The following is a 27,987-nucleotide window of genomic DNA, read 5'->3' on the forward strand; positions in this document are numbered from 1 at the left end:
CATCCATACTGGGCTATGGTCAGTTAAACACCTCGGAAATATCTTCGTTTTCTTCACCCTAGAAAGCAAGTCATTAGAAATTAAAATAAAATCAATGCGTGAAAAAGATTGATGCCTATCAGAAAAAAGTAAAATCTCTCTCATCTGGATTCCGTAACCTCCATATATCTCTAAACTCAAAGTCTTCCATCATTTCAAAAAGGATTTTGGTAATTTTGCATGTATAGGTATCTTCTTGGAGGAGGTTCTCTTATCCTTCTTGTATCAATTACTCCATTCCAGTCTCCTAATAAAATAAACGAACTATAATCCCAGAGGTCAACCTCTCATGTAACATTTTGTAAAACTTTTCTTGTTGCTGATTAGGTGCATAAATACCTATCAACAAAGTCTTTTTTGCATCTATCACCAGTTCAATAGCAATAAATCTTCCTTGAATATCTGCCTCAATTAACTTAGCTGGTATATCCTTCCTGATATATACAACAATTCCATGCTTCTTTTCCAAAGCTGATGCAACAAAATGGTTACCCAATTTTGAATTAATTAAATATTTTTGGTCTGATAATTTTATATGTGTCTCTTGCAAACAAATCACATCATTTTAAATTGTTTCAAGTAGTGAAATATTTTCCTTCTTTTCTGAGCTGAATTCAAGCCATTAACATTCCATGACAAGATTCTATTTGCCATTACTGGCCTCCTGAAGCTTTGAAGCAGACAACGGAAGCTCCTCCTCCGGTATCTTCCGTCTAGCTCCTCCCACAGCTTCCATAATGGGATCCTGACTTTTACTTTGAGACTGTTGCTCTTCTTTACGCTTAAGCTCCTCTTGTCACCCTTTGCTCTTGTGGTTCCTCTAATACTGGCAGCAATAAAGGCTCTTGGGTCACCACGCCTTCTTGAGTCTCTTGAAGTTTTCTATCACTTCTATTTCGACTTTCAAAACTGTAGAAAGAAAATCCTTTGCCTTTAAAACAGTGTCAATTCTATATCTCCTTCCTTGATAGAATAGTGTCAGTCCAACTGGCACCTCCCATCTGAATTGAATCTGATGTTTTTAAGTTCTTGTGTAAAAAGCAAATTCCTTCCTGTCTCTTAACATCTTTGAAGGAATCTCTTTCAACACCTTCAACTCCTGTTCTCCAATTTTAAAGTTGTCTGATATGAAACTTGCAGAATTTGATTTCTCATAGTCCTTTTCACAAAATAAACCACAATGTCCCGAGGAAGCTTTCTCTGTCTTGCAATCCAAGAATTAACTCTATATATTTTATCAATTTGGTAAGCTACCTCTTGGGGTCCACTTCAATAAATTCAGCCAATGCTTCTGATATAATTTTTCTTAAGTCTTCTCCACGCTCTTCTTGCATACCACGAATTCTAAGAGCTCCTTCCATAAGTTTATATTGTAATATCACAACCTGATCTTCATTTTGATCCACTTTTTTCTGAACACCTTTCATTTGTCTTCTAAATGCTTATTTGACTGAGAGATCTGTTGCATTTCCACTTCCAATCCTTCAATTTTTTTACTCAGTCCTTGAACTGCCATAAGAATATCTTCTCTTATTTTTGCATTAAAATTCTCCATCATCTCTTTTTGCCTATCTTCAGAAAGTTTTAATTGTTCTTTCAATATTTCCTCAAGACTTGGTTCAGATCCCCTTCTTCCAGAAGGCTTTAAAGGTTTAGCTGCCATTCTGTCTTCAAAAGAATCAGGAATTCAAACTTAATAACTCTCCTTCCCTCCTTTCAGTATAAAAAAACTCCGTTTGTAACAATCCACAAATAACGCTGCTTCATCGTACTAAAAAATTTTTACTTTCACTTTTAGACGCCATTTTAAAAGTCAATTAATCAAAGACAAAGAAAGGTTTCAAGTTTCAAAAAGGGAGTCGGTACTTGCCGTGCTGATTCTGCATCAAAGTTCGAACGCTTGTGAAATTCCCGTCTGCTTGGACTATCAATCAATTTAATAAGTCCTCTAGAGCAGAAGCGACATTCCTCTCCTTTTCCCTGATAAAAACAGGGGCGTGCTGAAGTTGGAAGGAGTGGAATTCGGTGGGGTCATAAATCCAGGAAAATTCGCTCTTGGGAGCAAACCCCCTGTCAGACCTGCCACTCTTCCACAATTCTGATAACCTCTTTCACCCAGAGATTATGCTAAGCTCAGTGAACAGTGATTTATTTTCTGTTTCACTGACTTTTACAATCTTCTAACACGGAGTGCTCTGTTAGAGCACCCAGCAGGAGGGTGACGTCACTGGAGCCTCCCCCACCCGTTGCCTCTTGTCCTGCCTTCTGCTGCTTTGGAGAATAGGGGGACCCCTTCTTCTTTGGGGCAGCAGCCGCTCAAATATTGGAATACTGCTATCATCTCACCCCCAGTCCTTCTTTTCTCTGGAGTAGCCAATCCTCTCAAACTAAATCAAAGGAGGTGATCCTATGTGTCCATTTGTGGCCATAATTTAAGGACTGAATCAAACCAGAGCAGCTTCAGAGAAGGACAATGACTTCATCAGATATTTTTGTCCTAACCTTATTACATTATAAGTAACTCATGGTGGTGAACTCACAATCTCCTGGTTTCCAGCCTGGTGCTTTAACTACTAGGCCTAAATGACTGTCTCTTGTTCAGGATAATCAGCTAACAAAGAACCTCACAATGAAGCACAAAGCTCCTCCTTAGACTGGAGGGGGGGCTGGGGGGGGCTGGGGGGGCTGGGGGAGCCAGCTCAATGGTCAGCAGGATGGGCCCTCCGTGGGACTTGAACTCCTCACTCCCTGCAGCTCCTGTCCCTCCAGGGGAAGGAAGGAAGGAAGGAAGGAAGGAAGGAAGGAAGGAAGGAAGGAAGGAAGGAAGGAAGGAAGGAAGGAAGGAAGGAAGGACTTCTCTGGTCACAGAATACCAGCGTCAGAAGGGCCCTTGGGGGTCTCCAGAGCAAGCAGAAAAAGCCTCTGCCCCCCCCATCCCCTGGAGCCCCTTCTTGAGGGGGAGGGAAGACTAAGATGGACCCCCCAGTACACCCACAAGGAGAAGCCCCTCCCTCTGCACATGTCTACCCCCAGGACTCCAAGCCAAAAGGTGGGAGCTCAATTAGAGATTAAGAGATTAAAGTTAAGGTAACCTTTATGGCCGTTTTCCACTGTGAATGCATTAAGAATGAAATTCTCTTGCCCATACCCATACATAATACATACCAATCTCTCTCCCCAAAGCCATACATAACACACATATACACATGTTAGATACACACACACACACACACACATCATATAACATATATATCAAGACCCATATAAATATATATAGGTAAAGGTAAAGGTTCCCCTCGCACATCTGTGCTACTCATTGCCGACTCTAGGGGGCGGTGCTCATCTCCTTTCAAAGCCGAAGAGCCAGCGCTGTCCGAAGACGTCCTGACAGTGAGAACAATCAACCCATGGGACAGAAGTTGCCTTCAGAAGTTGTGCAACTTCATCACTGGAAGCTTTCAAGAAGAAACTGGACTGCCATCTGTCAGAAATGGTGTAGGGTCTCCTGCTTGGGCGGGGGGGGGGGGGTGCAACTCTGTTAATCTGTTATTCTGTTAAAAGAATGAAGCAAAATATTGTAACATTGGACATGGCCTTGAGAGATGGGCTGACTGTGGATGATGGCATCGAAAGGGGACAGGTTCTACCAGATAAAATGGAAAATTAGATATGGAGCTGGATATAAAAATGATTGGCTACAAAAAGGACATGGAAAAAGAGGTTACACTGGACATTCAAGATCTCTTCATAAATGAAAGGGATATACAATCACCAAATTAGGAGAGTGGTCGGGTAATTTTCTGTGTTGGAATTACAACACGGTCTTGTTAAAGGTTTGAAAAATTTTGTGAGGCACAAAAAATAATGAAAAGAAATAAAGTTCTGAAACATTATTTGAAGAGACAAAAGATCGAGATTGTTAGAAGTAAAAACCAGACTAAACACTAGGAAATAATGAGTTCTAGTCTCTCCTTAGCCGTGAAAGTAGCTGGGAGACTTTGAGCCAATCACCAGGAGATGGGAGTTCTAGTCCTCCCTTTGGGAACCACCAGGCATCGCTGACGTTACCCCGCCGGACCTCCGGGCCCAGAAACCTTCCCCCAGGAGTCATGTGGAGGCGCAGGACGGGCGGGGCGAGGGGTGTCCCAGCCCGGCCCTCGGGCGGGGAGGGGAGGGGAGTTGAAGGACGCTGCGCTCTTAGTCCCGGAGAGGAGTGGGAGGCGGCTCAGTCGCCCAGCCATCGCCATGAGGTCCGGTCGCAGCTCCCTCCTCCTCCTCTTGGGGGTCGCCTTTGCCCTCTGGAGCCCCCAGCCCTCCGTCTCCGGCAGCTGTACGTGGGGCGAGCGTCAGGGTGGGGAGGGGGAGTGGTGTGAGGCGGGAGGGGTGGACGGTGGATGCCTCGGCCAGAAAGGTCTTCTGTTGCTCGGACCCCGAACGCCCCCGCCCCGTCTGAACCCCCTCAAGCTGGAGCCTCGGGGATGCGGCCCCAACGCCCAACAGAAGCCCCCCTCCATTCCGCAGGCCGAGCGCCCCCCAAAAGCCTCCCGGTCTGCTCCCCGGGCTTCCCCGGACACGGGAATAGCGGCGCTCCGTCCTTCACGAAGCCCTAGACAGGAGAGGGGGGAGAAGGGAGCGAGCGAAGCTGTCCTGGCCGGGCTTTCTTTCGGGGTCCCGGCTTCCCAAGGACGCCGCCCACCTTAGAGTCAGTGCACGGAGGACGCCGCATGGAAGGGGGTCGTGGGAAGGGGCGAGCGGCGGGGGAAGGTCCGGAATCAGCTCCTCGGGCAAAATATCGGAGCAGGGAGACGGGCCGGCGCAGAAGAAAACTTCGGTGAACGGAGGGTCCGCTCGCCGCCTTCCCCACATCTTCCCCGGGCAAACGCTGCAAAGGGGCTGGCAGCTGCCCGTCCGCGGGTTGTTTTAATGTTATATTAAATGATTTTGATTGATTGAATTTTTATGTCGCCCATGTAGGGGACTACAGGGTAACTCTGGACGCCTTACAGGTTATAAAGTGAAAAATAATTACATTGCAATAATACAAATAACATAATGTTATTAATAACATAATAACATTAACACCCACGAAAGATCAGGGAGTTACTAGGCTTGATAAATAAATATTGATAGAATTACAGAATGTAAGAGTTTGTAGGCTCTGGGAGGTCATCTAGTCCACTCTCTAGGAGTGCAGGAGGCTCCTTGACAAATGCCTCTCCCCGGCCCAGCTCCGTTCAAACACTCCAGTAGAGAAGAGCTGGCTGCTTCTGAGTGGTGTCCAGGTCAGAGTCAAACAGCTGTTAAGATGTTGAAAGTTTTCCCCAACTTAATCTCCATCCTTATTGCTTCCCAAGGCTAAGTCAGCCTCCCAATTTCTCCTCCTTTCAATGCTGATCAACTCCAGGCACCGTTTCTCCTTCCCTCTTGGTGGCCAAAGTCCTTCCCCAAATTCAGGCACAGAATTGAGGGACACATCCGAGGTGTGAACTGAGCAGCCCAAAAGAAAAGGAATCCTGGCTTCTTTCCAGCCAGAGTCTGTTCTTCTCTAGGAGTTTCCTTGGATTGTCTGACATTGCTGGCTTCTGTTTGGCTTGCAGTCCAGAGATCTCCCCCTCCCCCCACCTGCAGCTCAGGGTGAGCAAATCAGGGCCAGATGTGACCATGTCACCCATTTCATTCAGATGATCAGTCAGTGAGATTTTGAGTGAGCTGACTTAGAAATCCACTTTGAGTTCTAACATCTCTTTCTGTGCATGGACTAAACCACCAAGTCTTCAAAGCAAAAATTAAAATATATTTAGATTGGAAATTTTGATCCCAATTTAGAAACTTGATTCAGTTTGGAGAATCTATTGAATCTCATTTATTTATTTTTTTATTATTTATTTATTAATCAAACTTTTATACCGCCCTTCTCCCGAAGGACTCAGGGCGGTTTACAGCCAGATAAAAACACCAAACAAAATAAATATAGAATAAAATACAATTTAAAAAACTGGTTCCATTTGGCCCATGTTAAAAATGCGATTAAAAGAATAAAACCCACTCAAATTAAAACCAGTTAAAATCAAAACCCTATGCCAGACCTGCGCGGATGAACAAATATGTCTGAAATTGAAATTGAAATTGAAGCTCCCAACCCAAGTTTACACCTTGGTTTTTTTGCATTTCTGAGTTATTCTTGCCCTGCTTTTCTTAACCACAAAGCACACATGTATGGCTATTTTTTCTTGCATGAACCTCGTCCTCAGAGCCCCTGCAAAACAAACTGGATGGGAGGTTTTGTGTCCTGAAGGGGTCTTGCTCCCTTTTCCTGCCAGGAGAGCGGAAGCAAAGGGGGAGATTCCCCAGAGCCCCTCTTGGCCCAAAGAGATCAAAGATCCGGAGACTAAAACCTATGATGAGCGGTTGAGGGATCTAGTTAGGTCCAGCCATCAAAGGATCCAGGGGATGGGACAGTTTTGTACTGGAAGACAATTGAGGGGCTGCCACTAAACAGAGGGGGGGGCACTTATTCTCCAAAGCAGCAGAAGGCAGGACAGGAAACAAGGGATGGAAACTCATCAGGGAGAGAAGCAATAGAGAACTGAACAATTCATCCATGGAAGGAGCTGCTTCAGAAGTTGTAGATGCTCCACCACTGGAGGTTTTAGAATAGAATAGAATAGAATTTTTTATTGGCCAAGTGTGATTGGACACACAAGGAATTTGTCTTGGTGCATATGCTCTCAGTGTACATAAAAGAAAAGATACGTTCATAAAGGTACAACATTTACAACACAATTGATGATCAATATATCAATATAAATCATAAGGATTGCCAGCAACAGTTATAGTCATACAGTCATAAGTGGAAAGAGATTGGTGATGGGAACTATGAAACGATTAATAGTAGTGCAGATTCAGTAAATTGTCTGACAGTGTTGAGGGAATTATTTGTTTAGCAGAGTGATGGCCTTCGGGAAAAAACTGTTCTTGTGTCTAGTTGTTCTGGTGTGCAGTGCTCTATAGCGTCGTTTTGAGGGTAGGAGTTGAAACAGTTTATGTCCAGGATGCGAGGGATCTGCAAATATTTTCACGGCCCTCTTCTTGATTCGTGCAGTATACAGGTCCTCAATGGAAGGCAGGTTGGTAGCAATTATTTTTTCTGCAGTTCTAATTATCCTCTGAAGTCTGTGTCTTTCTTGTTGGAACCGAACCAGACAGTTATAGAGGTGCAAATGACAGACTCAATAATTCCTCTGTAGAATTGGATCAGCAGCTCCTTGGGCAGTTTGAGCTTACTGAGTTGGCGCAGAAAGAACATTCTTTGTTGTCCTTTTTTAATGATGTTTTTGATGTTAGCTGTCCATTTGAGATCTTGCGATATGATAGAACCCAGAAATTTGAAGGTTTCTACTGTTGATACTGTGTTGTCAAGTATTGTGAGAGGTGGAAGTATGGAAGGGTTTTTCCTAAAGTGTACCACCATTTCTACGGTTTTGAGTGTGTTCAGTTCCAGATTGTTTTGGTTGCACCACAAGGCTAGAGAAGAGATTGGAGCTCCGTTTGTCTGGAATGGTCTAGGGTCTCCTGCCTGAGCAGGGGGTTGGACTAGAAGACCTCCGAGGTCCCTTCCAGCCCTAGCATTCTGCTGTGAGGTTTCCTCAGGGCTTCAGGCTCTCTGAGTTTCAGTTAAAATGTAACCATGGAACAAAGGCAAAGAAAACGAGCAAAAGAACCAGCCCAGGTCCAGAGGGATCCGCCCTGTGTCAAGAGATGCCCCCGAAGCCCCCCAGGCTCTGGATGGAAATTCTGTCAGGGTGGGGGTCTCCAACCAGGGCAACTTTAAGAAACTTTGGTCCAACTCCCAGAAATTCCCGCCTGCTCTATCCTCCCAACTGACACCCCAGAGCACCTACAAGTGAGGAAAGGTTTGAGTTTCCCAAATCTCCTCTCTTCCCAGCCAACAGAAGCTGCAGCAGGTTCCCCACCTATTCCGAAAAGTGTAGATTCCCCAAAGAACGTTTCTTCTACAACGTCACCTCCAAGAGCTGCGAGAGATTCCTTGACTATGGCTGCCCCATGAATGTGAACACCTATCTCACCCGGAAGAAATGCCAGCAATTCTGCTCAGAGATTGGTGAGCCCGGCTGTTGGGCAGGGAGGAGCAGGGGCCGGGGGGGGGCATGGGGGGCAGGCTGCGGAGCAGCAGGGGTCTTCAGGAGGAGGGGTCTCCTGAGCCCTGGTGGAAACAAGCCCAACCCAGCTGCATGCCCCTTCTAAGCTTCTTTTGGGGGTTCTTGCATGATAGAGCCCCCATTGCTTGGTTCTCCTTTGATGCATCTCAGAGGCCAGTAAGGGGGGGAGGCTCCCCTCTTTCTTGCACTTCCTCTCCCCCCCCCCATCTCTGATCGGGCTGCATGAGTGGCGTTTTCCAGACTTGGTTCTGCCCGCTGAGCCCCAACTGAGAAGCCCCCCCGCTTTTCCTCATCCATGGGGCAGGCCTTCTGGGGGAGGGGTGAAGGGCTGGGGTCCTGGAGAGATGAGACACAAGCCATGGGGGTTGCATGGGGCTTCACCGGCCATTGGCCTGAACCCAGGGCCCTGCTGGCCAGCAGCGTAAAGTCAGAGGCTTCTTTTCAAGAACGAGGGGGGGGGGTCAGGGTAAAGGGGGGGGGGCTGAGACAGGCAGGCAGCTAATACCTATGAGGCCAGAGGGGCCAAAAGAAGATTCTGGAATGAATACCCAAAATGACAGCTTTGCTGTGTTTGTACACATCTAATCCTAACCCTAAAACCATCAGGAAGGGAGGGGTGGGTGTCTCCCCAGTTCTGCTCCATGCCTGCCTGCAGCACCACCACCACTTCCAGGGGGCGCCTGTCTGAAAGGAACCAGAAATGCCCAAATCCAGCTGAGGGAGGATGGGGGGAGGAGTTTGGGGGGGAGGGAAGACTGGTTCCCCTGATGGGGGGGACTGCCAGGGGCCCAGTCTCCTGGGTCTATGATTCCTTCCTCCCTCCCTCCCTTCCTTCTTTCCTTCCTTCCATCCTCCCTCCCTCCCTTTTAAACATCTGTATAGTTGCCCACCTAATGCCAACCTCTATCCCCTCCCTCCTCCCTGCAGACGTCTGCCAGATGCCTCCTGAAAAGGGGGGTTGCAATGACAAAAGGCAACACTGGTTTTACGACCCAAAGAACAAAGATTGCAGGACGTTCACTTTCGGGGGCTGCGGGGGAAACCTTAACAACTTCAACACACGTCGGGACTGCCGGCTGAGGTGCCACCATAGAGGTGGGTGTGTGGCGTTGTGGGGGGGGGGCCTGCAGGAAGGAGCAGGAGGTCCTGCATTCAAACTCTGAGGACTGTGTGCAAAGAAGAGGAAGGGAGAAAAGAGAGTTCTCCCCCTCCCACGGGCAGCATCCCTGACAGAGCCCTTTTCCTGCCCCCCCCACCTCCCACTCCCCGAGATTCTGCTGTGGGATCCAGCCGACTGGCCAACAGGAGAAAGAGGACCATGGATCTCTTGGCAAAGTGGTCCATCCTATGGAACAGAAAAAACTCTGCTCCACCCTCAAGCCAGGTGGGCTCCACTCGCCCTTAAGCCTGCCCCAGAAGAGAAAGTTCACTTCCCCCAGGGAGGAGGGGGCTGGAGTATGCCCAAATGTAGGTGCCTAGAGTGGCCAGAGGGGGGGTCACCAAGGCAGAGGCTGGAGCAAAGAAGCCCCACACAGCAAGGGAGGGGGGTCTTTCTGGTTCTCAGCCTGGCAAGAAGGGGGGCCCCTCCAATGCCTCTGGAGGGAGAGCCAGGAAGCCCCCCTCCTGACACCCCCTTCCCTCTTCTAGGGTCTTCCTAAGGGCTCCGTGGATGGAAGCTCGCCCTGCTTTGTGCTGAAGGAAAAGAGAAGCCGGTTCAGGACGAGACCAGGCGCACAAAGCCTCCAGGCGCCTTTCAAAGGGAGGGAGTTCTGGAATAAATGATTCTCACACCTCCCGCAAACCGGATAGTGAATGTACCTGTTTTTCTGTGTTCACACACACACACTGGATCATAAACTAACCACAGAGCAACAGACAAAGCCACAAAAACTAATCCAAATTTCTCCAGCTGTGAGATGCACTGGCCCAGGAGCCCCCAACCTTCCAATTAGACCAGGATGGCCAAAGATTAAGAGGGGAGAATGGCTCAAAAAAGCCATCTTTGGTGGTTCTAGATCAAGGGGGGGCATCCTGGGGGCCCCTTGTCTTATTAATGGCTTAGAAGGGGGGCGAAGGGGTCTCAGAGCCACAGAGGGCATCAAAAGGGCCACGCAAGGGACTGGGAGGAAGGGCTGCTGCGTGGGCAAAATGCAGCCCACTCCCATCCAGACGTCCGCAAGGAGCATCTGGGCCCACAGAGCCTGCCATCCAGGCGTAGCTCATCCCTCTCTCTCTTTCTCCTTCTCCCCTCTCTCCCTCTCCCTCCCTCCCTCCCTCCCACCTTCCTCTCCCTCTTCATCTCCATCTCTCTCTCCCTCCCTCCCTCCCTCCCTTTCTCTTCCTCCTTCCTCCTTCCCCCATTCTCCCCACTGTCCCTCCTTCCCCCTCTCCCCCTCTCTCCCTCTCCTTCCCTCCCTCTCTCTTCCTCCCTCCCACCTTCCTCTCCCTCCCCATCTCCCTCTATCTTACCCTCCGTCTCTCTTCCTCCTTCCACTTCTCTCCTCTCTTTCTTCCTCCCCTCTCTTCCTCCTTCCACTTCCTCTCTTCCTCCCTCCCACCTTCCTCTCCTCCCCATCTCCCTCTATCTTATCCTCCGTCTCTCTTCCTCCTTCCACTTCTCTCCCTCCCTTTTCCTCCCTCCCTCTCTCTTCCTCCTTCCACTTCCCTCTCTTTTCCTCCCTCCCTCTCTCTTCCTCCTTCCCACCTCCCTCTCTTTCCCTCCTTTCCCTCTCTCCCTGTCCCTCTTTTTCTCCCTCCCTCCTTCTCTCTTCCTCCTTCTCCCCCGCTCCCCACTGTCCCTCCCTCCCCCTCTCTCCTTCATGTGTGCCATAGGTTCACCATCACAGATATATATCAACCCCCATAAAATTATATACATATAAATGCCCATCTTGAATACATACCGTGAAGAGGAAACGTGTACAGCCCAGAGTTGACCCCAGAAGGAAATGGCCATGCTTTGGGGGGAGGGAGGGGGAGGGGGGATCCAGCTCAGTGGTGGGTTTCAAAAAAATTTACATTGGTTCTGTGGGTATGGCTTGGTGGGCGTGGCATGGTTTGGTGGGCGTGGAAGGATACTGCAAAATCCCCATTTCCTCCCGATCAGCTGGGGCTCGGGAGGCAGAGAATAGATGGGGGAGGGGCCAGTCAGAGGTGGTATTCGCCGGTTCTCCGAACTACTCAAAATTTCCACTACCGGTTCTCTAGAACTGGTCAGAACCTGCTGAAACCCACCTCTGGACAGGATATTTCACAATGGAAATCTCCCAAAACTTTTTAGAAACACAAAGCCCATGTTGCACAAACCCAAAACTTCAAAAACATAGAACCATGTAAGAATCTCTCCTCTTATCCAGTTTGTTGTTCTGCTGACCAGAAACGAACTGCTGAATGTCACTTTGCTTCTGCAAGTGAAAACCTCCTTCCAGCAGTTGCTTCTTCGCTTGTCAATTTAAAGCAACAGTGTCTTGTTTGTTCGTTTTTTCCTTCTTCTTCTTTGTCAAGCAATCTCCCGGCTGAAAAGTGAGCCCTGATTTTTCCTTTCTAGCCGATCAGCTGGGACTTGGGAGGCAGCGAATAGATTGGAGGCGGGGCCAGGCAAAGGTGGCATTTACCAGTTCTCCGAACTACTCAAAATTTCCACTACCAGTTTGCAAGAACTGGTCAGAACAGGCTGAAACCCACCTCTGATGTCCCACTCCCATTATCTCTTGACCTCTTCTCCTTCTGAACCACCATTGGTAGAATGGTGGCCCTGCTGCTGGGCAGTGTTGGAGAAGATGGTCCTCCTGCTAGCCTGGTCAAGATGCCAGAGGTCTTCTAGTCCAACCCCCTGTTTCTAGCAGGAGATCCTATGCCATTCCAGACAAATGGTTGTCCGATCCATTCTTGAAGACCTCCAGTGTTGGAGCACCCACAACTTTATAAAGTGCCGCGGTGTGGCTCAGGCTGTAAGAGGCCTGTTATTAAACACAGCTGCCTGCAATTACTGCAGGTTCTAGTCCCACCAGGCCCAAGGTTGACTCAGCCTTCCATCCTTTATAAGGTAGGTAAAATGAGGACCCAGATTGTTGGGGGGGCAATAAGTTGACTTTGTATATAAATATACAAGTAGAATGAGACTATTGCCTTACACAATGTAAGCCGCCCTGAGTCTTCGGAGAAGGGAGGGATATAAATGTAAAAAAAAAAAAAAAACTTTTGGAGGCAACTTCTGTTCCACTGGTGAATTGTCCTCACTGTCAGGAAGTTTCTCCTCAATTCCAGGTTGCTTCTCCCTTTAGTTAGTTTCCATCCGTTGCTTCTTGTCCTGCCTTCTGGTGCTTTGGAGAATAGCTGGACTCCCTCTTCTTTTTGGCAGCCCCACAAATACTGGAACCGGCAATCATGCCATCCCTAGTCTCTCTATTCTCTAGACCAGGGCTGTCAAACTCACGCCGTCACTTCATCGTCATGTGATATATCGGGACTTTTTCTCTTCACTAAATTGGGGGTGGGCGTGGCCAGCAAATGATGCATCCGGCCCGTGGGCCGTGATTTTGACATTCCTGCTCTTGACCAGCCAAACTCAATTCCTGCAACCCTTCTGTATTTCCTATTTTAATCTTGTCTTGAACCAAATATACAAATATACAATTAAAAAAAAAACCTGGTCAACTCTAATGTTCCCGTCAAGATCACCCAGGGCCCCGTTTATGAGCAGATGCAGCCCACTAATTTTATTAAGCACACCACGGCAACTGAGTTCGAATACCACAGAATTTGTATAATTGCTGGTACTTAGACATGGTGCGCCATTTCTATGACCCACTATAACTTTTGCATAATTTCATGAACAAGAACGACTGTCTACGGGACATCCTCAAGGGCAGCCATGTCCCAAGGATAATTTTTTTCAGCCTGATGACCTCTAAGCAATGGTGGATCCCTCTTCTCCAAAGCGCCTGAAGGCAGGACGAGAAGCAACGGGTGGAAACTGATCAGGGAGAGAAGCAACCTGGAATTAGGGAGAAACTTCCTGGCAGTGAGATCTATTAACCAGTGGAATGGCTTGTCTCCAGACGTTGTAGGTGCTCCATCACTGGAAGTCTGTAGAGATTCTCAGCCATCCAGGTCATGGTTGTCCCAAAGGTGCTTTTTCAGGAGGCAACTGGACTTTCTTGTTTTTTCTTTGAATTGGGATGAAGACCTTGAGAAGAGTGTGGGAGCAGGAATGGATTTCCAGAAGAAGAAAAATTGGAACTATAGGAACCATTTGCACCACTTAGGTGACCCTGAGGACACAGATAAACCTCCAAGGGCTTCAAGGACCCTTTAAAACAGTGATGGCTAACCATTTTTTCCTTGGGTGCCAAGTGTGTGTGTGTGTGTGTGTGTGTGTGATAGCACAAGCATGCATGCCCAGACCCATAATGCAATGCCCCCCCTACATGCGCCCCTGCGCATGCTTTCTCTGCCCGTGTGCAGGCATGTGCTGCTCCGCCCTGTTGCTCTGCCCCCCTACTGCTCCACAGTGCTGCCCCACCCCCCTGCGCATGTGTGCATGACCCCCCCATGCCCCGATTTGGGCCTAGCAGGCCTCCCTGAAGCCTCCAGAGGCCGGAAACAGCCTGCTACCAGTTTTCTGGTAGGCCTGTTTTTCACCCTCCCAGAGCCTCCGCACGAGCCCTGTACTTACCTGGCATCCAAAACGGGCCACGTGGAGACTCCTGGGAGGGGAGGGGCAGCATGGGCCTGCGCACACGTCTCCCACAAGTGAGGCAGAGACCCAAAAACCAGCTGGCCAGTGGGAGGTCCGTGTGCATGTGGAGTGGAGCTGACCTAGGGTGACAACTCGCGTACCAGCAAAAATGGCCTTGTGGCACGCATGCCATAGGTTCACCATCACGGCTCTAAAAGGATGCAATGACCAGCTGTCTGCAAGTATTATAAATCCTTCCATTCCTGTCAGAGCTGAAGAAGCTTCTTGGATGAGAAGTGAAACATCTTCAAAGAAGAAAGTCCCGTTGCCTCCTGAACAAGCACTTTTGGGTGCTCCATCACGGGAGGCTTTTAAGAAGAGATTGGGCAGCCATTTGTCTGGAATGGTCTAGAGAAGGAGTGGACTGAAGACTTGTGGACTTTTAAATTGATTCTGAATTTAATAACAGCAGCAAGACTGTTGATTGGACAATACTGGAAGAAAGAAGAGGTACCTACAGTAGAAGAATGGATATTGAAAGTCATTAATTTGGCTGAGATGGCTAAAATCTCAGCTTTTTTAAAAGACAATACGCAGGAAAGATATTTAATTGAATGGAAAAAATGGATTGATTATCTACAAAACAGATATCAGATTAAGAAATATCAGATTGCCTTTGAATAATTAGGAAGTATTATTTTATGTAATGGGGAGGGGGTTGGGAGATGAAAAGATTTGGATGAGGTTAAGTGGATTAGAAGGGAAAATTTTACTCTATGTTTGGTTTATGTATAACAATACCTTGTGATTGACCCCGGAAGCGGGGAGGGGGGTTTTCTGGGAGGGAGGGGGGAAAAAAGGGGGGGAAATGTTTTTGTTTTTTAAAACTTTTTCAATAAAAAAAAAAGACTTGTGGACTTCAACTGCCAGAATTCCCCAGGCAGCATGGGAGCTGAGGTCCACAAGCCTTAAAATTCCAAAGTCGGTAACCCTGGTACAGGGTCATCTGCTCCAGCAGGGGGTTGGATTAGAAGACCTCCAAGGTCCCTCACAACTCTATTATTCTATGAGTTAACACCTGTATGCATGTAGAGCTCATGGAAATTCCCCTGTGTTTGGCCCTGGAGGTATCCCAGACTTTTGGAGCAGCCGGCCTCAGCATGTTTATGTCTAAATCCCAGCAATTGTACAAATTCTGTTGTGTTCGAGCTCAGTTGCCGTGGTGTGCTCAATAAAATTAGTGGGCTGGATCTGCTCATAAACAGGGACCTGGATGATCTTGATTGGAACTCTACAGTTGACCAAACACAAAACTAAACTCTTCTGTCTTGCCTGGGAGAAGAGAATTCCACACCAACTGAATTCGGATAATAGAATCAGGATCCTTCTGATGAGGAGAATGAACCTGAATCTGAAAATGGGCAGAAGCAAAGGTTGAGCCCTCCAGAATGGGGGGGGGCGAGGAGCCCTATCTAGTGACCACCCAGGCTGCAACTGGGAGTTGTGAAGTGGTCCAGGAGGAAGAGGTCCAGAACTCCATTACTCCTATAGGAGATCTTCCATCTTGCTCCCCACAGATCTGGGCATCTTCCCACTGCAGCCTCCGACGCCTCCTTGGGAGATGAGACGGTCCACTGAACCCATAAATTGAGGGTGGAGTGGGGAGGAACCCCGGTATGTGTGAGGGTGGGGGAGGTTTAGAGATGTGAGGGATATATTTTAAGTACAATTTTGGAAGTAATTATAAAAAAAAATTCTGTGGGAAAGTGCTTTTGATTTTTTTTTAAAGATGGAAGTATGATAAACTGGAAAATTGGACTAGAAAGCACTAAAAGGAGCTAAACTTTACAATGAGCCACAATCTTGCAGTGGTTAGAGTGCAGTACTGCAGGCTACTTCTGCTGTTCGAATCTGACCAGGCTCAGGGTTGACTCAGCCTTCTGTCCTTCCGAGGTGGGTAAAACGAGGACCCAGATTGTTGGGGGCTAGAGGCTGACTCTGTACACCCCTTAGAGAGGGCTGGAAAGTACTGGAAAGCAGTATACAAGTCTAAGTGCTATTGCTAATTTAGAGGACACTTAATTTTTGTAAATTTTGGTGTTGGAATTACAAAAAAGGATTGTTAAAGGTTTGAAAATTTTTGTGAGGGACAAAAAATAATGAAAAGAAATAAAGTTCTGAAACATTATTTGAAGAGAGAAAAGATCAAGATTGTTACAAGTAAAAACCAGACTAAACACTAGGAAATAGTGAGTTCTAGTCTCCCCTTAGCCATCAAAGTGGCTGGGAGACTTTGAGCCAATCACCAGTGGATGCGAGTTCAAGTCCTGCCTTTGGGAAGCCACGGCGCCCTCCCCGCCCGCTGACGTTTCCCCGCCGGACCCCCGGACCCTGAAACCTTACCCGCAGGAGCCATCCGGAGGTGCGGGATGGGCGGGGCGAGCGGGTTTCCCAGGCCGGCCCTCCGGAGCGGAGAGAATGAGGGGGTGCCGCACTTTTTGCCCCGGAGAGGAGTCGGAGGCGGCTCAGTCGCCCAGCCAACGCCATGAGGTCCGGTCGCAGCCCACTCCTCCTCCTCCTCTTGGGGGTCGCCTTTGCCCTCTGGAGCCCCCTGCACGCCATGCCCGACAGCTGTAAGTGGGGCGAGCGTCAGGGCGGGGAGGGGGGCTGGTATGAGGCGGGACGGGTGGGCGGTGGGATGCTTCGGTTGCTCGGAGCCCGAACGCCCAAGAGAAGCCCCTCCATTCCTCACAGCCGACCCACCGTTTTGCTCCCCGGGCTTCCCCGCACAAGGGAATAGCGGTCCTGCGTCCTTCGCGAAGCTCTAGACGGGAGAAGGGGGAGCGAGGGGGAATGAGCCTCTGCTGGCCGAGCTTTCTTTCGGGATCCCGGCCTCGACCCGGAGCCCTTCGGTCTTTTGGAAGGGGCCCCGGCTTCCCAAGGACGTCGCCCACAGCGGCGTAAATGCACTCAGGATGCTGTATGGAAGGGGGTCGTGGGAAGAGGCGAGCAGAGGGGAAGGTCCGGAATCAGCTCCGCTGGCAAAATCCCGGGGTGAGAGACCGGGCCGGTGCCGAAGAAATTTTCGATGAACGGAGGGTCCGGTCCCCGCCTTCCCCCCACCCTCCCTGGGCAAATGCTGCCAAAGGGGATCCCAGCCCCCCGCGGGTTCTTTTAAAGTTGTATTGATTGATTGATTAAATTTCTATACCTCCCGTCTCCCCTACGAGGTGACTCTGGGCGACTTATAGATTATAAAACCAGGTGAAAAATAAATACATTGTAATACTAATAATTAAAATTACTAGTATTGATTACATTATATTAACATTAACACCGAGGAACAGATCAGGGAGTTACTAGGCTTGATACAAATATTGGTAGAATAATAATAATAATAATAATAATAATAATAATAATAATAATAATAATAATAATAATAATAATAATAATAATAATAATAATAATAATATAACTACTACTACTACTACAACAGAGTTGGAAGGGACCTTGGAGGTCTTTTAGTCCAACCCCCTGCCCAGGCAGGAAACCCTACACCACTTCAGACAAATGGTTATCCAACTTATTTATGTATTTATTTATTTATTTTGTCACAACAATATATGTAGGTATCATACAAAAAGATTATATAGTATATAAACATTTATATGAGTAAATATAAGGAGGTATAAGCATATATATATATAGGAAGAAGAAAAGAAAAACAATAGGACAGGAACGGTAGGCACGTTTGTGCACTTATGCATGCCCCTTATGGTCCTCTTAGGAATGGGGTGAGGTCAATAGTAGAAAGTTTTTGGTTAAAGCTTTTAGGATTATGAGAAGAGACCACAGAGTCAAGTAAAGTATTCCAAGCACTGATGAATCTGTTACAGAAGTCATATTTTCTGCAATCTAGATTAAAGCGGTTGACATTAAGTTTAAATCTATTAGTTGCTCTAGTATTATTGCAATTAAAGCTGAAGTAGTCTTTGACCGGAAGGACATTACAATAGATGATTCTGTGAGTTAAACTTAGGTCTTGTCGAAGGCGACGGAGTTCCAAGTTTTCTAAGCCTAGGATTTCAAGTCTGGTGGGATAAGGTATTCTATTGTTTCCAGAGGAATGGAGAACTCTTCTTGTAAAATATTTCTGGACACGTTCAATTGTATTGATGTCAGAGATGTGGTGAGGGTTCCAAACAGGCGAGCTGTATTCTAGAATTGGTCTAGCAAATGTTTTCTTAAAAATTTCCAGTGTTGGAGCATTCACAACTTCTGCAGGCACGTTGTTCTACTGGTTAATTGTTCTAACTGTCAGGAAATTTCTCCTTAGTTCTAAGTTGCTTCTCTCCTTGATTAGTTTCCACCCATTGCTTCTTCTTCTACCCTCAGGTGCTTTGGAGAACAACCCGACTCCCTCTTCTTTGTGGCAACCCCTGATATATTGGAAGACTGCTATCATGTCTCCCCAGTCCTTCTTTTCATTAAATTAGACATACCCAGTTCCTGCAACCGTTCTTCATATGTTTTAGCCTCCAGTCCCCTAATCATCTTTGTTGCTCTTCTCTGCACTCTTTCTAGAGTCTCAGCATCTTTTTTATATTGTGGCGACCAAAACTGAATGCAGTATTCCAAGTGTGGCCTTACCAAGGCATTATAAAGTTGTATTAACACCTCACATGATCTTGATTCTATCCCTCTGTTTATGCAACCCAGAACTGTGTTGGCTTTTTTGGCAGTTGCTGCACATGGATGGCACATATCTAAATGGTTGTTCACTAGGACTCCAAGATATCTCTCACAATTACTACTATTGAGCAAGGTACCACATATACGGTACCGGTGCATTTTGTTTTTTTGCCTAAATGTAGAACCTTATTTTTTTCACTGTTGAATTTCCCTTTGTTAGATAGCGCCCAATGTTCAAATCTGTCAAGATCCTTTTGTATCTTGAGCCTATTTTCTGGAGTGTTGGTTATTCCTGCTAACTTGGTGTCATCTGCAAATTTGATGAGTTCCCCATCTATCCCCTCATCCAAGTCATTGATGAAGATGTTGAAGAGTACTGGGCCTAAAACAGAGCCTTAGGGTACTCTACTGCATACGTCCCTCCATGTAGATGTAGTTTCCTTGAGGACTACATGTTGAGTGTGGTTGGTCAGCCAGTTACAAATCCATCTGGTGGTGATACTGTCTAACCCACATTTTTCTACTTTATCTAGTAGTAGGTTATGGTCTACATTATTAAATGTTTTACTTAAGTCCAAGTAAATTATATCGACAGCCTCTGGTCCACTAATTTTGTCACCTTGTCAAAGAATGCAATAAGATTAGTCTGGCGTGATCTGTTTTTGACAAACCCATGTTGGCTTTTGGTTATTACTTTGTTTGCTTCTAGGTGTTCGGTGATTTGTAGCTTGATTATCTTTTCCAGAATCTTCCCTGGTATTGAGGTCAGGTTGATAGATCTGTAGTTTCCTGGATCTGTTTTTTTCCCCCCTTTTTTGAAGATGGGAACTACATCAGCTCTTTTCCAGTCCTCTGGCAGTTCCCCTGTGCTCCAGGATCTTTGAAAGATATAGTTCAGTGGTTCTGAGATCTCATCTGCCAGTTCCTTCAGAACCTTGGAGTGTAATCCATCCGGTCCTGGTGATTTGAACTTGTCTAGAATAGACAGGTGTTCACTTACCATTTTCTTCCCTATTTTAACTTGTGTTCCTAATCTGTTCTTTGTGGTGCTGTTTTTGATAGGTTGGATTGTTTTTTCCTTTTGTGTAAAGACAGATGCAAAAAAATGAGTTAAGCGGCGGGGGCCTTAGACCGTGTCGTGCCTTTGCGGCCTCTGACCCGGCGCAGGTCCCAACCGGCTCCTTGGTTCTCCGAGGAGCTGAGGGGGATGAAGCGCCGGAGAAGACGCCTAGAGAGTTCTTGGAGGTCTAGCCGTTCAGAGGCTGATCGGACACTAGTGAAGTCCTATAATAGGGCTTACCTAGTGGCATTGAGGGAAGCGAGGCGTTGCTACGCCTCCTCCCTCATTGCGTCGGCAGATAACCGCCCAGCCGCCCTGTTTCGGGTGACTCGTTCCCTCCTTCACCAGGGGGAGCGGGATGACCCATTGCAGGGACGTGCTGAGGAGTTTAACGGTTATCTATACGATAAAATCGTTCAGCTTCGGGACGGGTTGGACCAAAATTGCGGTGACTCAGGTGAGACGTCCGAGGGTGGTCTTGGTGACATTGTTTGGGATGAGTTTGACCCTGTGGCTCCCGAGGACATGGACAGGTTGTTGGGTAGGTTGAATGCCACCACGTGTTTACTGGACCCGTGCCCCTCCTGGCTGGTGCTGGCCACTCAGGAGGTGACACGAGGCTGGCTCCAGGCGATTACGACTGCTTCTTTGGTGGAGGTGTCTTTCCGCCGCCTTGAAAGAGGCGGTGGTGAGGCCCCTCCTCAAGAAGCCTTCCTGGACCCGGCTGTTTTAGGTAATTATCGTCCGGTCTCCAACCCGCTCATGGCGAAGGTTGTAGAAATATGGTGGCATATCAGTTTCCCTTACACCTGGATGAAACTGTCTATCTAGACCCGTTCCAGTCCGGTTTCCGGCCCGGTTACAGCACGGAGACGGCTTTGGTCGCGTTGGTGGATGATCTCTGGAGGGCCAGGGATAGGGGTTGTTCCTCTGCCCTGGTCCTATTAGACCTCTCAGCGGCTTTCGATACCATCGACCATGGTATCCTGCTGCGCCAGTTGGAGGGATTGGGAGTGGGAGGCACCGTTTATCGGTGGTTCTCCTCCTATCTCTCCGATCAGTCGCAGACGGTGTTGACAGGGGGGCAGAGGTCGGCCCCGAGGCGCCTCACTTGTGGGGTGCCGCAGGGATCGATCCTCTCGCCCCTTCTGTTCAACATCTATATGAAGCCGCTGGGTGAGATCATCAGTGGCTTCGGTGTGAGGTACCAGCTGTACGCGGATGACACCCAGCTGTACTTTTCCACACCGGGCCACCCCAATGAAGCTATCGAAGTGCTGTCCCGGTGTCTGGAAGCCGTACGGGTCTGGATGGGGAGAAACAGGCTCAAACTCAATCCCTCCAAGACAGAGTGGCTGTGGATGCCGGCATCCCGGTACAGTCAGCTGAGTCCACGGCTGACTGTTGGAGGCGAGTCATTGGCCCCGATGGAGAGGGTGCGCAACTTAGGCGTCCTCCTGGATGAACGGCTGTCTCTGGAAGATCATTTGACGGCCGTCTCCAGGAGAGCGTTTTACCAGGTTCGCCTGGTGCACCAGTTGCGCCCCTTTCTAGACCGGGATGCCCTATGCACGGTCACTCACGCCCTCGTGACGTCTCGCCTGGATTACTGCAATGCTCTCTACATGGGGCTCCCCTTGAAGGGCATCCGGAGGCTGCAGTTAGTCCAGAATGCGGCTGCGCGGGTGATAGAGGGAGCCCCTCGTGGCTCCCGCATGACACCTATCCTGCGCAGACTGCACTGGCTACCTGTGGCCTTCCGGGTGCGCTTCAAGGTTTTGGTAACCACCTTTAAAGCGCTCCATGGCATTGGGCCGGGTTACTTACGGGACCGCCTGCTGCTACCGAATACCTCTCATCGACCCGTGCGCTCTCACAGAGAGGGACTCCTCAGGGTGCCGTCAGCGAGGCAGTGTCGTCTGGCGACACCCAGGGGAAGGGCCTTCTCTGTGGGGGCTCCCACCCTCTGGAACGAACTACCCCCGGGACTTCGTCAACTTCCGGACCTCCGGACCTTCCGTCGCGAGCTTAAAACACACTTATTCATTTGCGCAGGACTGGATTAGATTTTAAATTTATGGGTTTTAAATGGGTTTTATTTTTTATATTGTTTTAAATATTCGGCTTTTTAGAATAAGTTTTTTAATTGTTATTTTATTCTGTATTTATGTGTTTTTATTTGCCTGTTAACCGCCCTGAGTCCTTCGGGAGATAGGGCGGTATACAAATACGATTAATAAATAAATAAATAAATAAATAAATAAATAAATAAGTAGTTCCGCTTTCTCCCTGTTGCTTGTCACCTTCTTGCCACTTTCTCCCAGCAATGGGCCAATTATTTCCTTGACTTTTTTCTTGTTTTTAACATGTTGGAAGAAGCTTTTTTTATTATTTTTTATTTTTGTCGCAAGTCTTTGTTCATTGTGAGCCTTAGCTTTCCTCACTTCATCTTTACAGGCTCGGCTATCAGAATTAGAGAACTTTATTATGTTATTTATTATGTTTATTATGTTTATTTATTATTTATATGCTCTGAGAGGTCATCTAGTCCACCCTCTAAGGAGTGCAGGAGTCTCCCTAACAGATGCTCCCCCCCCACTTTCAAACACTCCAGTTAAGGAGAGCTGACTGCTTCTGAGTGGTGTCCAGGTCAGTCAAACAGCTGTTAAAATGCTGAAGGTTTTCCCCAACTTAATCTCCATCCTTATTGCTTCCCAAGGCTAAGTCAGCCTCCCAATTTCTCCTCCTTTCAATGCTGATCGACTCCGGGCACCGTTTCTCCTTCCCTCTTGGTGGCCAAAGTCCTTCCCCAAATTCAGGCACAGAATTGAGGGACACATCCTAGGTGTGAACTGAGCAGCCCAAAAGAAAAGGAATCCTGGCTTCTTTCCAGCCAGAGTCTGTACTTCTCTAGGGGTTTCCTTGGATTGTCTGACATTGCTGGCTTCTGTTTGGCTTGCAGTCCAGAGATCTCCCCCTCCCCCCACCTGCAGCTCAGGGTGAGCAAATCAGGGCCAGATGTGACCATGTCACCCATTTCATTCAGATGATCAGCCAGTGAGATGTTGAGTGAGCTGACTTAGAAATCCACTTTGAGTTCTAACATCTCTTTCTGTGCATGGACTAAACCACCAAGTCTTCAAAGCAAAAATTAAAATATATTTGGATTGGAAATTTTGATCCCAATTTAGAAACTTGATTCAGTTTGGAGAATCTATTGAATCTCATTTATTTTTTTATTTATTATTTATTTATTAATCAAACTTTTATACCGCCTTTCTCCCGAAGGACTCAGGGTGGTGTACAGCCAGATAAAAACACCAAACAAAATAAATATAGAATAAAATACAATTTAAAAAACTGATTCCATTTGGCCCATGTTAAAAATGCGATTAAAAGAATAAAACCCACTCAAATTAAAACCAGTTAAAATCAAAACCCTATGCCAGACCTGCGCGGATGAACAAATATGTCTGAAATTGAAATTGAAATTGAAGCTCCCAACCCAAGTCTACACCTTGGTTTTTTTGCATTTCTGAGTTATTCTTGCCCTGCTTTTCTTAACCACACACACAAGCACACATGTATGGCTATTTTTTCTTGCATGAACCTCGTCCTCAGAGCCCCTGCAAAACAAACTGGATGGGAGGTTTTGTGTCCTGAAGGGGTCTTGCTCCCTTTTCCTGCCCGGAGAGCGGAAGCAAAGGGGGAGATTCCCCAGAGCCCCTCTTGGCCCAATGAGATCAAAGATCCGGAGACTAAAACCTATGATGAGCGGTTGAGGGATCTAGTTAGGTCCAGCCATCAAAGGATCCAGGGGATGGGACAGTTTTGTACTGGAAGACAATTGAGGGGCTGCCACTAAACAGAGGGTAGGGGGCACTTATTTTTCCAAAGCAGCAGAAGGCAGGATGGGAAAGAAGGGATGGAAACTCATCAGGGAGAGAAGCAATAGAGAACTGAACAATTCATCCATGGAAGGAGCTGCTTCAGAAGTTGTAGATGCTCCACCACTGGAGGTTTTGAAGAAGAGATTGGAGCTCCGTTTGTCTGGAATGGTCTAGGGTCTCCTGCCTGAGCAGGGGGTTGGACTAGAAGACCTCCGAGGTCCCTTCCGGCCCTAGCATTCTGCTGTGAGGTTTCCTCAGGGCTTCAGGCTCCCTGAGTTTCAGTTAAAATGTAACCATGGAACAAAGGCAAAGAAAACGAGCAAAAGAACCAGCCCAGGTCCAGAGGGATCCGCCCTGTGTCAAGAGATGCCCCCGAAGCCCCCCAGGCTCTGGATGGAAATTCTGTCAGGGTGGGGGTCTCCAACCAGGGCAACTTTAAGAAACTTTGGATCCAACTCCCAGAATTCCCCAGCCTCTATTCGGGGGCTGCTCTATCCCCTCCCCCACACACACCCAGAGCACTTACAACTGAGCCAAGTTTTGAGTTTCCCGACTCTCCTCTCTTGCCAGACATCAGACGGTGCGTAGTCTTGCCCGACTATTCCAAACGGTGTGGGGTGCCTCAGCAACGTTTTTTCCACAACATCACCAGCATGAGCTGCGAACCTTTCTATTTCCTTGAGTGCCCCGGGAACCTCAACAACTATGACACCATCGAGGAATGCCACGTCTCCTGCAGTGAGCACCGGCTGTTGGGCAGGGAGGGGCAGGGGGGTTGCACAGGGCTCCACCGGCCATTGGCCTGAACCCGGGGCCTTGCTGGCAAGCAGCGCAGTCTAGGGCAGGGGGGTCAAACTGGATTTCTTTGAGGGTTGGATCAGCATTGTAGTTCTCCTCTGAAGGCTAGCGGGGCCGGGTAAGTGGGTAGCGGGGGGCGGGGGATGGAATGGATGCCTCCTGCAGCACCCTGCCCGCCAAAGTGGCCCGTTTTCGGCATCCCCAGCCTCCAGCAGCGCTCTGCCGGTCAAGGCCTCCACACGGCCTGTTTTTGGCTGGCAGAAGGCTGCAGGAGGCTGGGGAGGCCTAAAATGGGTCATGTGGGGTCCACAAGCGGCCCCCTTTTTGCCAGCAGAGGCACCGCAGGCCGTTCCTTGGATATTTCCAGGCTGGTCCCATGGGCCGGATTTAAGGATCCCATGGGCTGAATCTGCCCGCGCTCCTTGAGTTTGACATCACTGGTCTAGAGCCATGATGGCGAACCTATTGCACACGTGCCACAGCTGGCACACAGAGCCCTCTCTGCAGGCACACGAGCTGTCACCTGGCTCAGCTCTACCATGCATGCGCATGCGCTCCTCCCACCAGCCAGCTGATTTTCAGGATGCGCAGGGGGCATGCACACATGCATGGGGGGTGGGGGCGGAGGATGGGGGGAGTGGCGTGCCCCCCCACAGCCCATTTTTGAGACCAGGAGGCTGAAGGGAGGCCTGGTAGGCCAAAAACAGGCGGTGTGGGGCTTGCGTGCGTATGTGCAGGGGGGGCGGGGGTCACGTGCATGTGCGAGGGAGCAGGGCGGTCCTGCGAATGCGCAGGGGGTGCATATTGCATTATGGGTGCTGGCACATGTGCGTGCTGTTGCGTGTGCACACAACGGGAAAAAGATTAGCCATCACTGGTCTCAAGGCTTCCTTTCAAGAAGTGGGGGGGGCACTGAAGTGTGGGGGGGGGCTAAGACAGGCAGGCAGGAAGGTAATACTTGGGAGGGTGAAGAGAAGAGTCCGGAATGAATACCCAAAATGACAGCTTTGCTGTGTTTGTACACATCTAATCCTAACCCTAAAACCATCAGGAAGGGAGGGGTGGGTGTCTCCCCAGTTCTGCTCCATGCCTGCCTGCACCACCACCACCACTTCCAGGGAGCGCCTGTCTGAAAGGAAGCCAGAAATGCCCAAATCCAGCTGAGGGAGGATGGGGGGGAGTTTGTGGGGGGAGGGAAGACTGGTTCCCCTGATGGGGGGGACTGCCAGGGGCCCAGTCTTCTGGGTCTCTGATTCCTTCCTCCCTCCCTCCCTCCTTCCTTCTTTCCTTCCTTCCATCCTCCCTCCCTCCCTTTTAAACATCTGTATAGTTGCCCACCTAATGCCAACCTCTATCGCCTCCCTCCCCTCTCCAGACTTCTGCCAGTTGCCTCCTGAACACGGGCCTTGCAATTACAAAACAGATCGCTGGTTTTATGACCCAAAGAACAAAGATTGCAAGAAGTTCACTTTCGGGGGCTGCGGGGGGAACTTCAACAACTTCAGCACACGTTGGAACTGCCGGCTGAGATGCCGCCATAGAGGTGGGTGTGTGCAATGGTGGGATTCAAATAATTTAACAACCGGTTCTCTGCCCTAATGATTTTTTCCAACCACCAGTTTACCAAACTGCTCAGAATGCTAACAACCGGTTCTCCCGAAATGGTGTGAACTGGCTGAATCCCACCACTGGGTGGGTGGCGCTGTATGGGGGTGGGGGTGGGGGGGCCCTGCAGGAAGGAGCAGGAGGTCCTGCAGTCACACCTTGAGGACTGTGTGCAAAGAAGAGGAAGGGAGAAAAGAGAGTTCTCCCCCTCCCACGGGCAGCATCACTGACAGAGCCCTTTTCCTGCCCCCCCCCCACCTCCCACTCCCCGAGATTCTGCTGTGGGATCCAGCCGACTGGCCAACAGGGGGTGGGAGGCACCGTTTTACGGTGGTTCTCCTCCTACCTCTCCGACCGTTCGCAGATGGTGTTGACAGGGGGGCAGAGATCGACCGCTAGGCAACTCACATGTGGGGTGCCGCAGGGATCGATTCTCTCACCCCTCCTGTTCAACATTTATATGAAGCCGCTGGGAGAGATCATTCGTGGTTTCGGAGTGAGTTGTCAGCTGTACGCTGACAATACTCAGCTGTACATTTCCACCCCGAACCACCCCAACGAAGCCGTCGATGTGATGACTCGGTGTCTTGAGGCCGTTCGGGTCTGGATGGGGATGAACAGGCTCCGACTCAACCCATCGGCTGTGGATGCCGGCGTCCCGGCACAGTCAGCTTACTCCATTGCTGACTGTGGGGGGTGAATCATTGGCCCCCAGAGAATCGGTGTGCAATTTAGGCGTTCTCCTGGATGCATGGCTGTCTTTAGAAGACCATTTGACGGCCGTCGCCAGGGGAGCTTTTTATCAGGTCCGCCTGATCCGCCAATTGCGCCCTTTCTTGGACCGGGACTCATTATGCACAGTCACTCATGCCCTCGTCACTTCCCGCCTGGATTACTGCAATGCTCTCTACATGGGGCTCCCCTTGAAGAGCACCCGGAGGCTCCAACTGGTACAGAATGCAACCGCGCGGGGGATTGAGGGAGCTCCTCGTAGCTCCCATGTGACACCTCTCCTGCGCAGGCTGCACTGGTTGCCAGTGGTCTTCCAGGTGCGCTTCAAGGTGTTGGTTATCACCTTTAAAGCGCTCCATGACATCGGACCAGGATATTTACGGGACCGCCTGCTGCCGCCAGTTACCTCCCATCGTCCAGTGCGCTCTCACAGGGAGGGCCTCCTTAGGGTGCTGTCGGCCAACCAATGTCGGCTGGCGGCCCCCAGGGGAAGAGGGTTCTCTGTGGGGGCCCTGGCTTAGTGGAACGAGCTGCCGGTGGGACTCCGTCTTGTCCTTGGTCTTCGGACCTTTAAACGCGAGCTCAAGCTTGGTCTTTTTTCACTAAGCGGGGCTGGCCTGATTGATTGATTTTAATATTTGGGGGTTTTAGCGGGCTTTTTAACAGCGGTTTTTATCTTTTGTAATTTTTTATCTAATATTTTTAAGTATACAGCGGTTAAATTAGATTTTTAATCTTGTTACGGTATTTTAAATTGTTTTTGGATTATTGTCGTTTTATTTGCTGTACACCACCCTGAGTCTTCGGAGAAGGGCGGTATAAAAATGTGAATAAATAATAAATGAATGAATGAATGAATGAATAAATAAATAAATAAATAAATAAATAAATAAATAAATAAATAAATAAATAAATAAATAAATAACAGGAGAAAGAGGACCATGGATCTCTTGGCAAAGTGGTCCATCCTATGGAACAGAAAAAACTCTGCTCCACCCTCAAGCCAGGTGGGCTCCACTCGCCCTTAAGCCTGCCCCAGAAGAGAAAATTCACTTCCCCCAGGGAGGGGGGGGCTGGAGTACACCCAAATGTAGGTGCCTAGAGTGGCCGGGGGGGAGGGGGTCACCAAGGCAGAGGCTGGAGCAAAGAAGCCCCACACAACAGGGAAGGGGGGTCTTTCTGGTTCTCAGCCTGGGAAGGGGGGGGCTCCAGTGCTTCTGGAGGGAGAGCCAGGAAGCCCCCCTCCTGCAGCTCCCCCAAGGAAGACCGTTCCTGACGCCCCCTTCCCTCTTCCAGGTCCTTCCTAAGGGC

General features: G+C 48.8%; 2 protein-coding genes across 2 annotated transcripts; both read left to right on the top strand.

The window, feature by feature from the left end:
• Positions 1-4,263: 4,263 nt before the first annotated feature.
• Positions 4,264-9,950, top strand: LOC131196219 (kunitz-type serine protease inhibitor kunitoxin-Tel1-like). The gene is made up of 4 exons (XM_058178733.1): positions 4,264-4,369; positions 7,985-8,161; positions 9,147-9,314; positions 9,867-9,950. The coding sequence occupies exons 1-4, from the start codon at positions 4,285-4,287 to the stop codon at positions 9,875-9,877; spliced, it is 441 nt and encodes a 146-aa protein (XP_058034716.1). The 5' UTR covers positions 4,264-4,284; the 3' UTR covers positions 9,878-9,950.
• A 6,494-nt stretch (positions 9,951-16,444) lies between these two features.
• On the top strand, positions 16,445-27,983 carry LOC131195105 (BPTI/Kunitz domain-containing protein-like). The gene is made up of 4 exons (XM_058176733.1): positions 16,445-16,532; positions 24,112-24,279; positions 25,715-25,882; positions 27,973-27,983. The coding sequence occupies exons 1-4, from the start codon at positions 16,445-16,447 to the stop codon at positions 27,981-27,983; spliced, it is 435 nt and encodes a 144-aa protein (XP_058032716.1).
• Positions 27,984-27,987: the final 4 nt, after the last annotated feature.

The sequence above is a fragment of the Ahaetulla prasina genome, chromosome 3 (genome assembly GCF_028640845.1).
Source record: "Ahaetulla prasina isolate Xishuangbanna chromosome 3, ASM2864084v1, whole genome shotgun sequence".
In the NCBI taxonomy this organism is placed as follows: Eukaryota; Metazoa; Chordata; class Lepidosauria; order Squamata; family Colubridae; genus Ahaetulla; species Ahaetulla prasina.